General features: G+C 45.0%; 1 protein-coding gene across 1 annotated transcript in view; it reads left to right on the top strand.

Moving 5' to 3' along the window:
* Window positions 1-780: 780 nt before the first annotated feature.
* The window catches only part of f3a (coagulation factor IIIa), a 32962-nt gene continuing 12170 nt past the window's right edge, over window positions 781-21572 (top strand). Inside the window, exons 1-2 of the mRNA XM_055641462.1 lie at window positions 781-1071; window positions 6762-6873. Of these exons, the coding sequence (XP_055497437.1) occupies window positions 1008-1071; window positions 6762-6873 (176 nt within the window). The 5' untranslated portion in view covers window positions 781-1007. The remainder of the gene's footprint in view (window positions 1072-6761; window positions 6874-21572) is intronic.

The raw sequence follows: 21572 nt of genomic DNA, 5'->3' as shown, positions 1-21572 counted from the left end.
TAATCAGGGAGACAGTCAGGCTGGTCTGAGGATTGGGAATGGGCAGGGGATGGAGAGATATGGTTATTTAAAATTGGAGGTAGACAAAAATGCTGGAGAAACTCAGCGGGTGAGGCAGCATCTATGGAGCAAAGGAAACAGGCAACGTTTCCGGCCGAAACCCTTCTTCAGACCCATTTTCCAGCATCCGCGGTTCATTCTTAAATACTTAAAGTTGGAGTAGTCGACCAGAAACGTCACCCCATCCTTTTCTGCTGAGATGCTGCCTGTCCCGCTGAGTTACTCCAGCATTTTGTGCCTGTCTTCAATTCTCATGCCGCTGGGGTGTGGGCTGCCCAAGCGAAATATGAGGTGCTGCTTTGTTCAGCATGTTCCTAACGTGAGCAACTGTGAAAGATTGTGGGGCCGTCAAAGGCACCTCGGCGGTTGCAGCTCCAACGCAGGCGGCACTCACTCCCCGCGCTGTGTTTCGATCTTAGCGGGTTGGTAAAGAAATTGCAAGGAAGGAAGCTGCCTCGGTCGTTGCTGTCCCGTTCCCCAAATCGCTGGCAGCACCGAGACACCAGGAAATGAATCACACAGCGGGCACGCCTTGCGGAGCTGCCTGGAGCGTCCACGTCCAGGTGTAAGAGGGGGGCGGCACTCAGAACATGAACTGCAACACCGGCCGAGGTAATAGTTCTCGTTTCCAAGAATGTGTGACAGAGGAGGGGCGAGGAGTGGCGGATCTTTCCTTCCATTGGTTCCCCCGGGGAGAGAGGGGGCTGCCCTCTGCATTGCTGGCCACTGCCTTTTATAACCCGGGGCTGCCTTGCTATGGGAGGGTTAGTATCGGCGAGGAACAGGCGAGGGAACATTTGTTGAAACAAACACCGATTGTAATTTCACCGCGATCAAACCACCTGGGGCGGAACAGAAACAAAGTCACCTAGACACAGAGAGAAGGAATCGCTGCCGTCTGACCTGCCTTGTTTCCAGAAGTGGCCTCTCAGTTCATTACGCTCAGCATGGGATCGGCTGCTATAACATTGGGATGTGTTCTCATTTGCCTTCACTGCAGGCTATCTTCAGGTAATGTGACCGAACAGCGCGGATAGTTATTTCGATGTTCTTTGTCCTAATCTCGTTTAATCGCCAATGTAAGGTAAACCAGGAAGGAAAAAAAAAGCAAATGTAACTATCTGATCGCTCCATTTTGCAGCGATCCACTTTGAATTTCGTTGATTGAAACCAGAAGAGAACGAAAGCAGTGATTTGAGACGCGAAACGGGGCCCTGATTGTGGATGATCAGCCATGATCACATTGAATTTTTACAACATTCTTAAGGGATTGGACAAGCTAGATGCAGGAAGATTGTTCCCGATGTTGTGGAAGTCCAGAACAAGGGGTCACAGTTTAAGGATAAGTTGGGGAAATCTTTTAGGACCGAAATGAGAAAAAAAAAATCACACAGAGAGTGGTGAATCTGTGGAATTCCCTGCAACAGAAGGTAGTTGAGGCCAGTTCATTGGCTATATTTAAGAGGGAGTTAGATGTGGCCCTTGTGGCTAAAGGGATCAGTGGGTATGGAGAGAAGGCATGTACAGGATACTGAGTTGGATGATCAGCCATGATCATATTGAATGGGGGTGCTGGCTCGAAGGGCCGAATGGCCTACTCCTGCACCTATTTTCTATGTTTCTATGAATGGCGGTGCTGGCTCGAAGGGCCGAATGGCCTACTCCTGCACCTGTTGTCTATGTATCTATGAAACAAAACGAATTTCTTAATCACTCGTTTGCAAACTTTTTTTTAAACTGGTTGCCTGATCGATCGAATTTCTGATTTCTCTTTGCGATTCCCTAATCGGACTGGTGAGGAGGGTTTACAAGAAAGACCCAGCCTTCCATGGGGAAGGTCTACAGGAGTTCAGGTTTGGGTTGGTTCTTGTCACATGTACTGAGGTACAGTGAAAAGCCATGTTTTGCGTGTTACCCAATTAAATCAGGTAATACTACACATAAATGCACTCTTTATCAGTTCATTAGATAGCGCAGAGGAAAGATACAGAGTGCAGAATATAGTTCGCAGTATTGTAGTGCACCAGTTTCGTAGACAAATTCCAATGTCCGCAATGGGGTATAGGTGAATTGGACAGTACCCTATCGCAGGGAATGATCTTCACAACCTGACAACAGACGGGAAGAAGGTGTTCCTGAGTATAGGGTGATTTCACGAAAGGTCACTGGAGCGTAGATCCGCACCCACGGGAACGAAAATCTCAAGTGGAGGACATGCTATACATCCGGTACATGTTAGTGAAAGGGAAAACACGCACTTTCACACCCTTTAAAAACATCGAAAACGGCCAGTTTTTGAGCTGCAATTTACTGTGCCAGTCGGGGTGACCGTGAGGCACAGCTACCTAGATTTACAGTCCAAAAAAAAGATAGAAACTAAGGTAAATTCAAGAGGGAGCTGAAGGTGCAAATCCAGCGGAAATGCTTATCGGACATTTGCCGTGGAGATTTAAAGATCCAAAATAGCGGGAATTATCGCGTTTGCTCGCTACATTTCATCAAAAGTAAGGCATTATTTTTAATCTTTATTGATGAAATGCAGTGAGCAAATGCGATAATTCCCGATATTTTTAACCTTTAAATCTCCACGGCAAATGTCCGCTGTTCACTTCCGCTGGATTGGCACCTTCAGCTCCCTCTTTAATTTACCTTAGTTTCTATCTTTTTTTTTGGACTGAAAATCTAGGTAGCTGTGCCTCACGGTCACCCCGACTGGCACAGTAAATTGCAGCTCAAAAACTGGCCGTTTTCGATGTTTTTAACGGGTGTGAAAGTGCGTGTTTTCCCATTCACTAACATGTACCGGATGTATAGCATGTCCTCCACTTGAGATTTTCGGTCACATGGGTGCGGATCTACGCTCCAGTGACCTTTCGTGAAATCACCCTATAGGGGTGGCGCAGCGGTAGAGTTACTGCCTTACAGCGCCAGAGACCAGGGTTCGATCCTGACTACAGGTGTTCTCCAGGTTCCCCAGTTCCGTTCCACACTCCAAAGACCATACAGGTCTATAGGCTAATTGGCTTTGGTAAAATTGTAAATTGTCCCTAGTGTGATAGTGTATGGGGTGATCCCTGGTTGGCGTGGACTCGGTGGGCCGAAGGGTCTGTTTCTGCGCCATGTCTTTAAAGTCTAAAGTAAAATGTTTGGTTGTATGCACTTTCAAGCTTCTGTATATTCCGAATCTGCCCAATGGAAGCAGAAAGAAGGAATAACCGGATGGGACAAGAGTTTGAGCTGAAGACGGGTCTCGACCCAAAACGTCACCTATTCCTTCTCCCCAGAGATGCTGCCTGTCCCGCTGAGTTACTCCAGCACTTTGTGTCTATCTTAAGTCTTTGATTATTTTAGGCTGGTCATATTCCCATCAAATTCAGCCAGTGTTTGTGCACCCGTTAGCTGGAAGTGCAACTTAATTTATAGACTCTGACAGACGCACCAGCTACATCATAGAACAGTAATACTCCATCTATAATTATATCACTTTCATCTAGGTGTGGGCATAATTGGCCAGCAATTAATTGTGGTTCCCTGAAGAAGGCGGTGGTGAACCGCTACTGTGATGGTGCCTCCAGTACGCAGTCACAGAGGGACTAAGATGAAGAAGGAACAGCATTTTTCGTCTGCATCGCTTTCTTATAATTTGGTTCATTGTCGGCGAGGCCCAGGCCTATTGTATGAAAAATTAATTCATAGCCGCCAGATAAACTTTGCATCAAGCGTAAGAAGAAACTGCAGATGCTGGTGTAGATTGACACAAAATGATGGAGTAATTCAGCGGGTCAGGCAGCATCTCTGGAGAGAAGGAATAGGTGACCCTTCATCAGACCCTGGTCTCGACCGTAAATGTCACCTATTCCTTTTCTCCAGAGATGCAACCTGATCCGCTGAGATACACCTGGATTTTGTGACTGTCTACACTTTGCAACAATTACCTATTCACCAGTGTCCAGGGAATAGCCTGCGTTGCGTTCCCTACTTGCTGAGCTGAAAATAAGTTAGAAGTGTGTGACTTGGAGTGACCCATGGATGCTGCCTGGATCAGAGGGTATTCGCTGTAAGGAGAGGCTGGGCAAACCTGGATTGTTTTCTCTGGAGCATCGAAAGCTGAGGGGAGACATGATAGAAGTTTATAAGATTATGAGAGGTATGGACAGAGTTGGAAACTTTTCCCCAGGGTGGAAATGTCCAAGAAGGTGAGAGGGAAAATATGAAAGAAAAGTTTTTTTTTAATGGAGAGTAGTATGTGCCCCAGAAGGCTTTATCAAAGGTAGATATGATAGTGGTGTTGAGGATTTTAGATAGGACCAGGGTTTTGCAGGGAATGGCAGGATATGGTTCACATGCAGCATGAGGAGATTAGTTTAACTTGGCATCAGGTTCGGCACAGACATCCGGGAAAGCACAATGGTAAGCTTTACTTTGCATGCTGTCCAAATAGATCATATGTACCATGCATGAATACAATCAGTCAAACTCGAGTACAATAGTTAGCGCCAAGGGGAAGATACACAGTGCAGAATATGGTTCTCAGCATTGTTGCGCATCAGTTCCACATAGTTCAATATCTGCAATAGGGTAGAGGTGAATTGGACAGTACCGTAGCTTATGTAAGGGCCATTCAGAAGCATGATACCAGTGGGCAACAAACTGTTTCCTGAGTCTGCTTTCAAGCTTCTGTACTCTCTGCCGAATAGGAGCAGGGAGTAGAAGGAACGACCAGGGGTGGAACAAGTCTTTGATTATGTTGGCTGCTTTCCCAAAGCAGTGAAAGTATAGATGGGACCAGTGGTCTATGTGATGGTTCAGGCTATGTTTACAACTCTCTGCAATTTTTGGCATTCTTGGGCAGAGACGTTTTCCAAACCAAGCCATGGGATTGTTGAGCAAGACTCAGTACATGGGGTTGGAAGCTCATTTCAGGGTACAATTTGACACGTTTTCAGCAAGATACAAGCAGGCGGACATCCTGAGGGGCAACAGGAAAGGCCGTGGAGAGTGCCGTGGGATAACAGTTGCGTTTTTTGGGTTTTGTTTAGAGATACAGCGCAGAAACAGGAACTTCGGCCCATGGAGTCCGCGCTGACCAGTGATCCTCACGGACTAAAGGCCCTGTCCTACTTGGCGACTTTTTTTCGGCGACTGCCGGCGTCATACCAGGGTCGCCAAAAGGTTTTGAACATTTCAAAATCCAGCGGCAACAATAAAAATGTTGCGACACTTGAGGGGAACATCACGCGTCAATATATCATCACAACGCATCACGCTGCGATTTTTTTCGATGACTTGATACATCAATGAATGTTGTCGGCAGTCGCCAAAAAGTCGCCAAGTGGGACAGGCCCTTAACACTATCCTACACACTCTAGGGACTATTTACAATGATACCAAGCCAATTAACCCACAGACCTGTACGTCTTTGGAGAGTGGGAGGAAACAGGAGCAGGTCACAGGGAGAACATACAAACTTCGTAATACAGCCACCTTGGTCAGGATCGAACCTGGGTCTCTGGCACTGTAAGGCAGCAACTCTACCGCTATGTCACTATGCCGCCAAAATGCTCGAGGTAGAATTTAAACAATAAATCATATTTTATGGTAAATAAAAGGTGTGTTTATTGACTTCCAGATTAGCAATAAAAAAGATAAGCTTAAAATTAAGCACGTCCATCATGTAGGTGTGTTTTGAGGATCGAATCCTGACTACAGGTGCTGACTGAATGGAGTTTGTACATTCTCCCTGTGACTGCTCTGGTTTCCTCCCATACTCCAAGATGTACAGGTTTGTAGGTTAATTGGCTTTAGTAAAAATGCTAAATTATCCCTAGTGTGTCGGAGAGTGTTAGTGTTACAGTGACCGCGTGTCGGCTAGGACTCAGTGGGCCAAAGGGCATGTTTCAGCACTGTATCTTTTAACTAAACTAAAATCGGACAGCATCCCTGTGGAACGAGAAGCAAAGTGAATTCTACAGGCTGGTGACATTTTGTCAGGCAAAGGTTCACTGATCTGTCACAAAGTTAGTCATAAGCCTGATTTAGTTTCTCCACAGATGCTGACTGACCTACTGATCATTTGCTTCATTTTCTGCTCGTCTATCAATTTTATTTTATCTTTTTGATTACAAAATAGTAAAAACACACCCAACATGATGGACAGATGTTTAATGCTTAGCACATCATTGTCATTGCTCACCTGGAAGTCGGTAAACAGACCATATGGGGTGTGACACAAAATGTTAATTGTCTTTTAAATTCTTCCTCGAACATTTGTGCGGCACGGTGGCGCAGCGGCAGAGATCGCAGCTTTACAGAGCCAGAGATCCAGGTTCGATCCTGACTACGGGTGCTGTCTGTGTGGAGTTTGTACGTTCTCCCTGTGACCTGCATTGGTTTTCTCCTGTTTCCTCCCACACTCCAAAGACGTACAGGTTTGTAGGCTAGTAATTGACTTGGTAAAAATGTAAATTGTCCCTAGTGTGTAGGATGGTGTTAGTGTGCGGGGGGCTGCTGGTGCGTGCTGACTCGGTGGGCCGAATGGCCAGTTTCCACGCTGTATCTCTGAACTAAACTAAACATTGCTGATGTTAATCGATAAACCGTTGGTGTCTTACATGAATCCACTGCTAAGCTCTTGTAGCTGTGACCAGTTTTTAAAATGTTGAGTGGCCGACTAGAAAATTGTCTTCTTTTCAAACTTCCAGGTGCTTTGTTGAAACCCGTCACAAATGTCAAGTGGAAATCGTTCAATTTCGACACATTACTAGAATGGCAGAAAACTTCGGAAGACGTGACATACACTGTGAGAGTCAGTGGGTAAGTAAATCATCCGTAAAGGGAGACAAGAGCTCGTGGACCAAAGCCAGATCCCTGAGCAGCAGAGAGCATTTAGTTCAAAGCCAGAAAAGTGTGTTGCAAACAATCGCGTTATGTGGGCAGACCTATTGATGTTGTGTGCTGACATTGGGACAAGTGAACCGTTCCAAAAGGAATAGAAGAAAATCGTACTTGCAATGTCCTCATGCTGTGTGCAGTCCTGGGATCCGGTGTAAACTCCCAGAGATTCATCCTCGGAAATAATGGTTAGAAGGAAGTTTCCTTGTGGAGTCAATGAACAGACCTTGGTGTCAGGCGGGAGGGGATCTATTTTGTAACCGGACAGAGTGTACTGGAGGTGGAGGGGGTCAGTAGAGGAGGGGTATAGAAAGCACCTGATGAAATCTCCTGGAATACATCCAACCAGACTTGGTAATCAAAGTTATGGGCAGTACAAGTCCTGAGCAGCTACCTTAAAATTCAACATGGATTCAGGTTGTCAAATAGTTACTCTACAGAGTTTGACTGGGCTTTAACTTTATAAGTTTGTTAGATCTAGGAGCAGAAATAGGCCATTCGGCCCATCAAGTCTACTCCACCATTCAATCATGGCTGATCTATCTTTCCCTCTAATCCCCATTCTCCTGTCTTTTCCCCATAACTCCTGACACCTTACTAGTCATATAGACAGATAGATACCCAGCTATGTTTGACAATAGACAATAGGTGCAGTAGGCCATTCGGCCCTTCGAGCCAGCAACGCCATTCAATGTGATCATGGCCGATCATCCCCAATCAGTACCTCGTTCCTGCCTCCCCATATCCCCTGACTCTACTATCTTTAAGAGCTCTATCTAGCTCTCTCTTGAAAGTATCCAGAGAACCGGCCTCCACCACCCTCTGAGGAAGAGAATTCCATAGACTCACAACTCTCTGTGAGAAAAAGTATCTCCTCGTCTCAGTTCCAAATGGCTTACCCCTTATTCTTAAAAATAAGTTATGTGTATCAAAAGACTTCCATTATTTCATACCACTAGTAATCTCAATCTCCTTTCACTTACTGCATTCAAAGTTAAAGACAAGCAGGATATTATGACTTGGTCTTGGCTGAAGTTGACATTGTGCAAAATGTGAAGTCACACCTAGTAGGAACTAAGAAATTCAGTGTTTGACTTGCCATGTTTCTCTACAAGTTGTGCATACTCAAATCATCTTGAGAATTTTGACATTGAAAAGATGGATAAGTTGGCACACTGACATAATAGATGCCACTATCCATGGCAAAAAACCCATGGCCCGTTTATTGAGCTAAAGACACTTAGCACTGCATTAACTCAGTGGATAAAGCTGACTCTCTGGAGAATATGGGTAGGCGATAATTTGGGTTGGGTCGAGTCGGAAGAAGGCTACAGACCCCAAACAGCTTCTCCAGAAAGGCTGCATGGCCCATTGAGTTCCTCCAGCACTTTGTTTTTTTTTTGCTCAAGATCCCAGCATCTGCAGTTCCTTGAGCATGGAGCTGTTTATTTCAATTTTAGGTCAATTTTATTTCAGTGTAGGTGAATTGTTCATGGAGGGATGTCTTAATCACTGCTATGTGATCTTCTTAACACTTACACTAAACCTCTACAGTCCTGGAGGTAGCTAGGGGGGGGGCGGCATGGTGGCGCAGCGGTAGAGTTGCTGCCTTACAGCGCCAGAGACCCAGGTTCGATCCTGACCATGGGTGCAGTCTGTACAGAGTTTGTATGTTCCCCCCCCAGCGAACGTGTGGGTTTTCTCCAGTTTCCCTCCACACTCTAATGACGTACAGGCTTGCAGGTTAATTGGCCTTGGTAAAAATGTAATTTGTTCCTAATGTTCTCTAAAGTCTAAAGTCTTCCATGCTGTAATTACTGTTTGAGATTTGGAAAAAAGCTAAAGGTGGGGACGTTCCTGTTTGCACCTGCTGCCCCTCCCTGTAAGACTTCTCTCCTAATGTACATTCTGCGGCTGATCAGACATTAAATTAAAACGTCTGACAAACGGCCTTGTTCAGACTTGAAGCAGCTTATCAGCAATTCACCCCACTGGTTATAAAGATGATAAATTGCTTATCCTGAACAAACAGGTCTGAATGGTCGTGATAGGGGCGATGCTTTTTTTCCCTCGAGACGGTTACTGATAGTAAATTCCTATCCAAAAACCCTTTGGAAATCAAAAGGGCATGTGCATATGAAATGACTAACGCTGCTTAATGCAGCCAAGAGGCTCAATGGCACTTTCTATAGTTCATTATCACTGAACAACAATGGGCAAGCTACGATAAAAGATTTTACATAAATTCGAGACAGATTTTGCAACACGCTAACCGGGAATAGTTGCGTGACATCTGAATCAGGTCGCACTTTTAGCCTTTCTTTTAGTCTCTGTACCTAGCAAACCGAGGAAGTTTCATAGTCAGCTTTGAAAACTTTTAGTTTAATTTAGAGATACAGACCCTTCGGCCCACCCAGTCTGTGCCGACAAGCGATCCCCGTGCACCAGCACTGTTCTATCCGACACACGCTAGGGATAATTTACAATTTTACCGAAGCCAATTAACCTACAAACCTAAGGTACGCAAAAATGCTGGAGAAACTCAGCGGGTGCAGCAGCATCTATGGAGCGAAGGAGATAGGCAACGTTTCGTCCCGAAACGTTGCCTATCTCCTTCGCTCCATAGATGCTGCTGCACCCGCTGAGTTTCTCCAGCATTTTTGTGTACCTTCGATTTTCCAGCATCTGCAGTTCCCTCTATAGCCTTTCAAACCTATACGTCTTTTGAGTGTGGGAGGAAGCGGGAGCGCCCAGAGAAAACACACACAGGTTTCGGGAGAGAATGTACAAACTGAGTAAAGACAGAACATGTAGTCAAGTTTGAACCCGGGTCTCTGGCGCTGTAAGACAGCAACTCAACCACTGCGCCACCGTGTCACCATTTAAGTTCCTTAAATAGCATGAATCAAACTTGACACATGCATAGCTTCCTTTGAGTACGTACGCTTGGCTCTGGAGTTTTTTTTTCCAAAGTTCCCATTTTCCTTGACAAATGATCAGATATTCCAGGTGAAAGTCAGTGGCCCAGGGACAGCAAATTACAGGTTACATGAAGAGGGACACAAGGTGATGGAGTAACTCTGCAGGCCAGGCATCATCTCTGGAGGAAACGGATAGGTGGCGATTCAGGTCGGAACCCTTCTTCGGAGTGACCTAGGGTCCCGACCCCAAAAGGAATCCCGATCACCAATCCTTTCCCTCCAGAGATGCTACCAGACCCGCTGAATTACCCCAGCACTTACATAGAAACATAGAAAATAGGTGCAGGAGTAGGCCATTCGGCCCTTCGCGCCTGCACCGCCATTCAATATGATCATGGCTGATCATCCAACTCAGTATCCTGTACCTGCCTTCTCTCCATACCCTATGATCCGTTTAGCCACAAGGGCCACATCTAACTCCCTCTTAAATATAGCCAATGAATTGGCCTCAACTACCTTCTGTGGCAGAGAATTCCACAGATTCACCACTCTCTGTGTGAAAATGTTTTTCTCATCTCGGTCCTAAAAGATTTCCCCTTTATCCTTAAACTGTGACCCCTTGTTCTGGACTTCCCCAACATCAGGAACAATTTTCCTGCATCTAGCCTGTCCAACCCCTTAAGAATTGTGTAAGTTTCTATAAGATCCCCCCTCAATCTTCTGAATTCTAGCGAGTACAAGCCGAGTCTATCCAGTCTTCCTTCATATGAAAGTCCTGACATCCCAGGAATCAGTCTGGTGAACCTTCTCTGTACTCCCTCTATGGCAATAATGTCTTTCCTCAGATTAGGAGACCAAAACTGTACACAATACTCCAGGTGTGGTCTCACCAACACCCTGTACAACTGCAGTAGAACCTCCCTGCTCTTATGCTCCTATAGATACTTTGCGTCTATCTTTGGTATAAACCAGCAGCTGCAGTATTTTGTTTCCACAGATTAAATAAATCTGTTCATTTTTTCCAACATCCAAACATCTGGGGTCATTTATGGTGCTACTAAATCATGGGGCAGGCTGGTATGGTGTGCTTTGGAAGGGCAAATGTAAGGGGAAAGTTTGATGTTAATGGCAGGATCCTTAACAGCATTAAGAGAATTTGGGCTGCGAGTCCATAGCTCCGTTAAAGTCACCAGCAGATATCGTGGTAAAAAGGTGGGTAGTATGCTTGCCTTCATCAGCCAGGGCAGTCCTATTATAAAACATTGCTTATGCCTTACTTGGTGCGTTGTGTGTTGTTTGCTCGTCCCATTACAGGAAGGATGTGGTGGCTTTGGAGAGGGTGTAGAAGAGGTTTAGCAGATTGCCGTCTGGATGAGAGGGGATTAGATATAATGAGAGGTTGGACAAACGTGGATTGTTTTCTCTGGCCTGCTTTGTGCTTCAGCTATTGGACTGTTCACTGGCAAACAGAATTGGACACAACCCTCGAAATGTGGTTGAAGTGGTGTATTTTGCAACTTAATCTCATCTTCCCTTGACCTGAGGTCTACCGGTTTGGCCACAAATTCCAACATTCATTTATTTTGAGCCAACACGTTGAGAATAATGTTGTGCTTGAGACAGCAAAGGGATTGTTAGCTTGTATATCGTATTTCATTAGAAAAGGGAATGGAGCCAGTCGTAAAACAACAGTGTGCTGTCTTTAACTGTAGGACGGGAGCAGCAGAGGCTGGTTTCAACTGAAGATAGACACAAAAAGCTGGATAGGCAGCATCTCTGGAGAAAAGGAATTGGTGACATTTCGGGTCAAGACCCTTCTTCAGACTGAGAGACGGGGGATAGATATAGAGAGATATGTCTTTAAAAATGCAATAAAACAGGGATATACAAATCAGTTAGCTTTAACCTCATCGGTAGGAAATGTAATGGAATCTTTGCCTAAAGAAGTGAGGAAAATGCATCCAGCTACAAGAAATAAAATAGTTTAGACATCGTGGGGAATTAAATAATGACGTGGTTGACCAATTTTATTGGAGACTTTACATAAGTAACAGGAAGGAAAGGCACAGGTAATGTGGTAGATGTTTGAGGATGTGCCCAAAAGAGTCGATGGAAGCAGAGCTGTGGACGTTGTATACATGGATTTTGGGAAGTAATTTGACACAGTTCTGCTTGGTAGGCTGCTCTGGCAGGTTAGGTCCTATGGGATTCAAGGAGAGATAGCTGAATGGATTGAAAATGTGCTTCTTGGCAGGAAGTGGAGGATGATGGTGGAAGGTTGCTTCTCAGAATGGAGGCCTGTGCCTCAGGGTTCGGTGCTGGGCCCATTAAGGGCCTGACCCACGAGCATGCGACTGCATGCGGCAAACACAACCTAACGTGGTCGCTTGAGCCGTACAGCATCACAGGGCCGGTCACACTACGATCGCCGGAATGCTCCGGAAAACTGACAGAGTTCAAAAATTCCGCGTGGCACCGCCTCGATGGGCAGACGCAGCGTCTTGACGCTGTACGTCACGCGCGAACTTCCCACGGACTTCGCTCGAGCTTCACGTCACTCACTCGACCTCCGCGTGGCCCCCGCTTCCGGTTTGGTCGCGCTTGCCACATGCAGGTCGCATGCTGGTGGGACAGGCCCTTTACTGTCTGTCATCTACATCAATAATTTGGATGTGTTTTCAGATTACCCTAAAGTGGATAGAATTGTAGGTGGTGAAGATGGTGGTCAGAAATTGCAGCAGGGTCTTGATCAGTTGGGCACGTGGGCTAAGGAATGGTTGATGGAATTTTATGCTGAGAATTGTGAGGTGTTGCATTTTGGGAACACTAACATGGGCACAACCTACACTGAACGGCTGGGCTCTGGGGAGTTTTGTACATTGTTCATTAAAAGTGGCATCACTGGTGGTCAAAAAGCCTTCTGGCACGTTAGCTTTCATCAGTCAGAGCTTCAGTATTGAAGTTGGGAGGTCATGTTGCAGTTGTATAAGATGTTGGTGAGGCCACATTTAAAAGTATTATGTTCAGTTCAGGGCACCATGTTACAGGAAGGATGTTGTTAAACTGGAAAGGGCCTCAGAGAAGATTTACGAGGTTGTCGACAGGGCTTGAGGGCCTGAGCTGTGGGAGAGGTTGAGCAGGCTGGGACTCTATTCCTTGGAGCACAGGAGGATGAGGGGTGATCTTATATAGGTGTATAAAATCATGAGAGGAATAGATCGGAACTTGCCCAGAGTAGCGTAATCGAGAACCGGAGGACATGGGTTTAAGGTGAGGGGGGAAAGATTAGGAAAATAGGAACCTGAGGGGTAACTTTTTTATGCAACGGGTGACAGGGTGTATGGAATGAGCTGCCGGTGGAGCTAGTTGAGGCAGGTACTACCGCAACGTTTAAGAAACATTTGGACAGGTGCGTGGATAGGACAGCTTTAGAGGGATATGGGCCAAATGCAGGCAGATGGGATTAGTGTAGATTGGACAAGTTTGCTGGTGTGGGCAAGTTGGGCCGAAGGGCCTGTGTCCATGTTGTAAGAGTCATACTCTAACTGATGAAGTCGAAGTCTTTAATAGGTTTGGGAAAGGCCAAGTGCTGTATGTGGAAGTGGGTAGAAGCAGATACGAAAATTGCTTCGTTATGCCCCTGTCCCACTTAGGAAACCTGAACGGAAACCTCTGGAGACTTTGCGCCCCACCCAAGGTTCCCGGAGGTTTTTGTCAGTCTCCCTAATGGTCGAAAGTGGTTTCCGTTTCTTCTATGTTCCGGCGATTATTTCAAAAAATTAAAAACCGGCTGCGACTAAAAATAGGTTGCCGTTTTAAAAATCGGTCATTTTTTTGTCAAAGCCGGTTGCGATGCTAGTTGAAGGTTTGAAGGTGGTTGCCAGAGGTTGCAGGTAGTGGAAGGTAAAACGTTCCACTACCTGCAACCTCCGGCAACCACCTTCAACTAGCATCGCAACTCCTTCCCTCTGATTGTCTTTCCCTGAGATTGGGTTTTATTGTAGACCTGTTGCAAAGGTGAAAATGGAGATGAATTCTATGCACAGCCAAAGTTGAGAAGTGTGCAATCCCTCACACTATTTCTCGTCATTAATTCTTCCTCTCCGTCCAAAAAGCACCTTCCCTCTCCAAGGCCCCCACCCACCCCCACCCACTGCTGCCCTCTCGGTAAACTTCTTCTTCTTTCAAACCAAGCCTGAGCCCAAATTGCATTGTGGCTGTGCCGTCAAAACAATAGAGCAGAGTTCAAACTAGGAGTGGTTTCAAAGCCTTTTCAATAGATTGTTGTTTCGTAAGTAAATGCTCGTTTAGAAACTTTCCCTTCAAATAGGGCTTTTAAACTATTTCAGCGGTAGATCTGACACTGCAGTGGCATTCAAGAGAGTAGTACTTTGAAAGGCTGAATGTGCTTTTGTTACGTTGGGGGTTGGCTATTTTTAACAGCTATTGAATTCATGTGAAGTGGACTAATGCCAGTGCAATAGTCTGCCGTCTAATTGCCTGTACATGAATTTTGCCTATGGCATCTTTTACTTTCTTGTATACATAGATCCATGAATCAAAGTGTTTGGGGCTGGAATTGTGGCTGTGAAATAGTAATAATGAAGTATAAATGATCAAAGTATCACATTGGCTTGGGGCCAGGGCACTACTCTATTTTCCAGAGAGATGTTGTTTTTTGTAAAAAATTGCCTTGATGTGTGAGACCATGAATCTTTCATCAGTAAACGCCTTGCAGAACTGATATCACGTAAGGATTCCCAGGAGTAAAATAAAAGAGACAAATTGCTGGAGTAACTCAGCGGGTCAGGCAGCATCTCTGGAGGAGATGGCGAGGTTAGGTTTTGGGTGGAGACCCTTCGTCACCTTCTCCAGAGATGCTGCCTGACCCATGGAGTTACAACCCAGCACTCTGTGTGTGAGTTTTCTTTGTGAACCAGCATCTGCAGTTGCTTGTTTCTCGATTTCCAGGAGTAATTGGGGACGTTCTATTTCTTCAAGGAGGCTTTGAGCACATCCTTGATGCTTTTCCCCGCTCTGTCTTCCTGTGAGAGCGCTCGGAAAGCAGCGTCCATTTTGGTAATCTAGTCCCAGGCGCATAAATTGTTATTGTTCCCCTTCAGACTTTAGACATACAGCGCAGAAATAGGCTCTTTGCCCCACCAAATCCGCACCGACCAATGATCACGCCATACACTAGCACTATACTACACACTAGGGACAATTTGCAATTGTACTGCAGCCAATTAATCTAGAAACCTGGGCGCCTCTGGAATGTGGGACGAAACTGGAGCAAACTCGTGCCGGAGTACGTACAAACTCCGTACAGACAGCACTCGTAGTTGGGATCGAACCTGGGTCTCTGGCGTTGTCAAGCAGCAACTCTGCCACTGTGCCACCCCACTTGTGTGGCAACTCCAAGAAAATCTCGCAAGGTGCAGCACCTGGCCCTTTCCAAACTCAATAACGCCTCTAACATCATCAATTGACAGAGACTGTGGAACGCCCTCTTCAAATTTGGCATTGTGCAGAAATTAAATCTCCATTTTTCCTCCTGGCTTTTTGGCTGCATGCAGACCCTGATCCTTTACACCAGGTTCTATAATATAACCAATCTCAAGGAAGTCTGGTGTCAAGTAAAGCTGTGCCAATGCCCCAAGACCTTTCTCAACCTTTCTTGCTGTAATGTAACACTTAAATCGTCAGCATACCTTCAGCAGGAGTGGAGCTGCAGAATCAATAGGAAACTGTTTAATCTACAATCGCTACACCTCATAACCAAGGTGACCTGTATCTCAAAAAAGCAATTCTAACTTGGATCAGATGTATGGATGACGTGGTTTGTTCATTTGTAATTGTTCTTAACTGTGTGGCAACTGATAGAAAGTGCATGGAACAACATCTCCCCATACGTAGGAACAAGTAGGATAAGGCCACTCGGCCCTTCAAGCTTGGTCTACATTTACATCTCAGCCCCAGGCCTCATCTCCTCTTCTCTGCCAGTTCCCCATCGCCCTCAATTCTCTGACCGTTTAAAAGGTTCTCTACTTAGATCATGGGACCATAAGTCTGAAGAAGGGTCCCGCCCCGAAATGTCACCTATCCCTTTTTTCCAGAGATGCTGCCTGACCCGTTGAGCTACGCCAGCCTTTTGTGTCTATAAAATCGTTAAATATTAGGGCAGAGTCGGGCCATTCAGCCCATCGAGCCTGCTCCACCATTCGATCATGGCTGATCTATCTCTCCCTCTCAGCCCCAATCCCCTGTCTTCTTCCCGTAACCATTGACACACTTACTAATCCAGAGCCTATCAATGCCCACATTAAAAATACTTCTTTTTTTTTCAATGATCTAACCACACGTTTAAATAAGTGACTGCCTCACAAATAGATTTTGCTAATATTGCCTCTGCAATTACAAATCAAACAGGAACAGTAAGTAAATATGTTAGAAAGGGATTAATAGAAGCAATTCTTTCGGAATGAACAGATTTGATTAAGTAAACACTGGGCCATTGTTTCCATTAGGGGCCTGTCCCACTTGGCCTTTTTTTCAGCGACTGCCGGCATCATATCAGGGTTGCCAAAAGAGTTTGAACATTTCAAAATCCAGCGGCGACTCCGCCGCATATTTTTTGGAGTATTATGGAGTATTTGGAGAAATCTCCTGTCTGGAGGTAAAGCAAGAGATCGTGCAGCTGTGATTCACATTCAGAGATGTACACAGGCTAAACGAGTCAGCAGTCAAGACTGTTTTATTGCAATATGTCCCAAAACAGAACAATGAAATTCTTACTTGCAGCAGCACCACAGATATGTAAACATAATACTCCTTAAAGACCATAATAAACAACAAAGAAAGTTCAGAATTACCACCTTATACAAAGCTGATTGCACTGGAGAGGTTGCAGAGGAGATTCAACCGGATGTGGCCTGGGATCATTGTCTCAGTTGTAAGGAAAGACTGGACAGGCTGGATATATTTTACTTTGATCAGATGACGCTAAGTGGGGCTTGATAAAGCTAATTAGGATTATGAGGGGGTAAAAATTATTAGTAATTTCCCCAAAACCTATGAATTTGGCTTTAACCAAAAACTAGTCATGACTCAGGGCAGCACGGTGGCGCAGCGGTAGAGTTGCTGCTTTACCACGCCGGAGACCCGGGTTCAATCCTGACTGCGGGTGCTGTCTGTCTGGAGTTTGTACGTTCACTCTGTGACCACTCTGGACCTCCCACAGTCCAAAGATGTACAAGTTTGTAGGTTATTTGGATTTGGTAAAATTGTAAATTGTTCCTAGTGTGTGGTCTGTGCGAATGCAAGGGGGGTCGCTGGCCGATGCAGGCTCGGTGGGCCGAATGGCCTGGTTTCCGCGCTGCAGTGCAAAACTGTTAGGTAATCTCACTGGACTACACAATCTAGTATTCAAGTGAAGTCAAGTCAAGTTTATTGTCAAAAGCACGGGTAACCGTAAGGTACAGGTACAATGAGAATCTTACCTGCAGCAGCATCACAGGCACAGAGACCCAGACAATAGACAATAGGTGCAGGAGTAGGCCATTCGGCCCTTCGAGCTAGCACCGCCATTCAATGTGATCATGGCTGATCATCTCCAATCAGTACCCTGTTCCTGCCTTCTCCCCATATCCTCTGAGTCCGCTATCTTAAAGAGCCCTATCTAGCTCTCTCTTGAAAGTATCCAGGCAACCGGCCTCCACTGGGACAGAGAATTCCACAGACTCACAACTCTCCGTTCTAAACGGCTTACCACTTATTCTTAAACTGTGGCCCCTGGTTCTGGACTCCCCCAACATCGGGAGCATGTTTCCTGCCTCTAGCGTGTCCAAACCCACAACAACGTGAATAATACATCAATGAGACATAGATACTACAAGAAGGGAAATGAATGAATGAATGAATGAATGAATGAATGAATGATGACTAAGTTTATTGACCAAGTACTCATGTACAAGGAATTTGCCTTGGTGCTCCGCCCGCAAGTGACAACATGACATACAGTGACAGATAGGAATGACACATAAAACACTAAACGATAATAAAAAAAACATCATCGATCAAACATGAATTAAATAAACTACCAGAGCAAAAGGAGGCTACAGATATTTGGTTATTGAGTAGAGCTACTACTTGTGGAAAAAATCTGTTTTTATGTCTGGCTGTGGCAGCTTTGACTGTCCGGAGTTGCCTTCCAGAGGGAAGTGATTCAAAGAGTTTGTGGCCAGGGTGAGAGGGGTCAGATGAATCCTTAAAACTGAGTAAACACGGCAGCGTATATAACATAACGCGTTACGTTTTATACAACATCACAATAACAGCAAAGAGATTAGATTATTCAAAATTATACCAATATCTCACACTGACATCACCTCTGTTATCGTTCTGTCTGGAACGTATGATAATAAGGCATTCTTGACTCTTGTGCTTATTGATGACAAAATCATAACATTTTATTGTAACTGTACCTTGAAACTGATGTGGGAATTGCTTGCACGCTTGTACTTGTGCGTGATTGTGCACAAGATTTTTTTTTACTGAAATGCATGTGCAAAAGGAACGTCACTGAACCTAGGTGCACAATGTGACAATAAAGAGACATTGAACGTTTTGAATCGACACCCTTCTCTTTAAAGGTACACAAAATTGCTGGAGAAACTCAGCGGGTGCAGCAGCATCTATGGAGCGAAGGAAATAGGCGACGTTTCGGGCCGAAACGTCGCCTATTTCCTTCGCTCCATAGATGCTGCTGCACCCGCTGAGTTTCTCCAGCAATTTTGTGTACCTTCGATCTTCCAGCATCTGCAGTTCCTTCTTGAACACTCCTTCTCTTTAACATTGATTCTGAGTGTAGCTCATCCCAGCGATCACTCGAGGACCTATGTTCCCAGCTCCACAGATGACCCATCTCATCTGCAGGCCCTCACAAGCTTTTCATAACAGGAAACTAATCCCACGATAAGTTATTTTGGGAAAGAAGAATGCTGAGTTTATCAGGACCTTGAGAAGTTCCTCTTTTAATGATGTGGCCATTTGTGGTCCGTTGTATCACTGGCTCTGTGGAGAACGCAGATTAGTAAATTGTGACCTTGGGTTCAACTTGTTTGCGTCTGAATGAATCCTTTCGAAGAATCTTTCACCAACAGCCAGATTTAAAAGTTACTTTATTAAAAAGTCCTCTGCTTCCTTATGGGATGATAATTTTGGTCAATTTTGAGTCAATATTAGTTCTATGTTGGTTTACCAAGACTTAATTGTGTTTCTCAGATGCTAGTTTGTAGCCAAATTTGCATTATGTCCTAGTAACCTCCTAGCTTGACTTCCCGAATGTGTAGGAAGGAACTGCAGATGCTGGTTTAAACCGAAGATAGACACAAAATGCTGTAGTAACTCAGCGGGACAGGCAGCATCTCTGGAGAGAAAGAATGGGTGACGTTTCGGGTCGAGACCCTTCTTCAGACTAGTCAGGGGAAAGGGAAACGAGAGATATAGACAGTGATGTAGGGAGATGTAGAACAAATGAATGCAAAAAAGTAACAATGATAAAGGAAATGGCCCTTTATTAGCTGTTTGCTGGGTGAGAACGGGAAGCTGGTGCAACCTGCGTGTGGGACGGATGAAGAGAGGGGGAATGCAAGGGTTATTTGAAGTTAGAGAAATCAATATTCATACCACTGGGGTGTAAGCTGCCCAAGTGAAATATGAGATGCTGTTCCTCCAATTTGCTATTAGCCTCACTCTGACAATTGCCATGCATTCATTTATTCTATATGTCTCTACATTACTGTCTATACCTCTCATTTCCCACTCCCCTGACTAGTCTGAAGAAGAGTCTCAACCCGAAACGTCACCCATTCCTTCTCTCCAGAGATGCCGCCTGTCCCGCTGAGTTACTCCAGCATTTTGTGTCTATCTTTCCTAACGAGCAGCTGTTATGTCTTTTTATCAGTATCAGTGAACCTGTTCTGACCTGGCTCTCAGTCTGAAGAAGGGCTTCAACCTCCAGCATTCTGTGGGTCTATCTTCTGACCAGGATAAACCCTAGGTAGACAAAAATGCTGGAGAAACTCAGCGGGTGAGGCAGCATCTATGGAGCGGAGGAACCCTTCTTCAGTCTGATGTGGGGGAGGGGGGCGGGAAGAAGAAAGGAAGAGGCGGAGACAGTAGGCTGTGGGAGAGCTGGGAAGGAGGGAGAAAGCAAGGACTACCTGAAATTGGAGAAGTCAATGTTCATACCACTGGGGGTGTAGACTACCCAAGCGAAATGTGAGGTGCTGCTCCTCCAATTTGCGGTGGGACTCACTCCGGCCATGGAGGAGGCCCAGGACAGAAAGGTCGGATAAGGAATGGGAGGGGGAGTTGAAATGCTGAGCCACTGAATAAACCCTATTTTGACTTATCTCCACTCATTTAGTTGCAGGTTTTCCAATGTCTCCACTTTAAAACTCCTAAGAGTTGGTTCCTTACCTGAATGTATCTAGGTAAATAACCTTGGCAAGTACTGCAAAGCAGGTTTTACCTAATAGACTTTGCCAATTCTACTTTTAGTTGTAAATATTAGAGGTTGTTAGAGTTAAACAGGTATTAGTATCGGTTTAGTACTACCACGTGAACCAAGTTGCAGTGACAATCTTTGTTTTGGCCGCAGTCCAGGCAAATTAATACATACATGATTGCAATTAAACCTTATTCATGGTGCAATAGGTAGCACAAAAAGAGTCCAAATTAACTGTTAACTACAATCTACACTCTTAAACAACTGCTGCACTCTTAAAGGCAAAGTGAAATGACTTAGAAAAATTCAGTCTGAAGAAGGGTTTCGGCCTAAAACATCGCCTATTTCATTCGCTCCATAGATGCTGCTGCACCCACTGAGTTTCTCCAGCAATTTTGTGTACCATAGAAAAATTCATGTTGGTCGTTGTGGGCAAGTGTGGCTGAAGGGCCTGTTGCCACGTTATATGACTATGAGAAATGTATTGGATCAAAGTGTGGCAATTACAGATTAAGTCCTCAGTATCATCCATGCCGGCGTCAATTACCATCAATGATTCCTCACTGATGGCCCTCAACTTGCGATAAAGCCAAGAAAACACACACATGGCCGACTTCTGCCTCACAAAGGTCTTTAACCTCTCTCTGAGAAGTAAAATGGTGGGCAACTGTTTCGAGAACTAATCATTTCTAACTTCTCTACCTTCAAATAACCCTTGATTTACCCCTCTCTCCATCCCTCCCTCTTCCTAGTTCTCCAACCAGTCTGGCTGACCCCCTGATTATATGTTATCTCTGTATGCTTTGTTGTTATTTTATCCCAGCTAACAATGATCTATTCTACATATTCCTTAATCCGCGTCCCCTTTGGTCTCGTTTTCACACCTTACACTTCCTTATCTCTGTGTGTGTGTCTCTCTCTCCCCTGACTCTCAGTCTGAAGAAGTGTCTCATTCCTGAAACGTCACTCATTCCTTCTCTCCAGAGATGCTGCCTGCACCGCTGATTTACTTCAGCATTCTGTGTCTAATTTTTCTACAGCGAGTTATATCATTTTATGCCAAAAGAACATTTGTCCCAGCTAAAAAATAAAGGCAGGTCGAATTTCTTAGTAATTTCTAGAAATTACTGAGAAATTGTGTGACCCGAATATTAACTGTTTTAAGTTTGGAATATAATTTCTTAGTAAGC

This window comes from Leucoraja erinacea, chromosome 10 (assembly GCF_028641065.1).
Source record: "Leucoraja erinacea ecotype New England chromosome 10, Leri_hhj_1, whole genome shotgun sequence".
Classification (NCBI taxonomy): Eukaryota; Metazoa; Chordata; class Chondrichthyes; order Rajiformes; family Rajidae; genus Leucoraja; species Leucoraja erinaceus.
The sequence above is the reverse complement of the archived record's forward strand: the minus strand, read 5'-3'. Positions and strand labels throughout refer to the sequence as shown.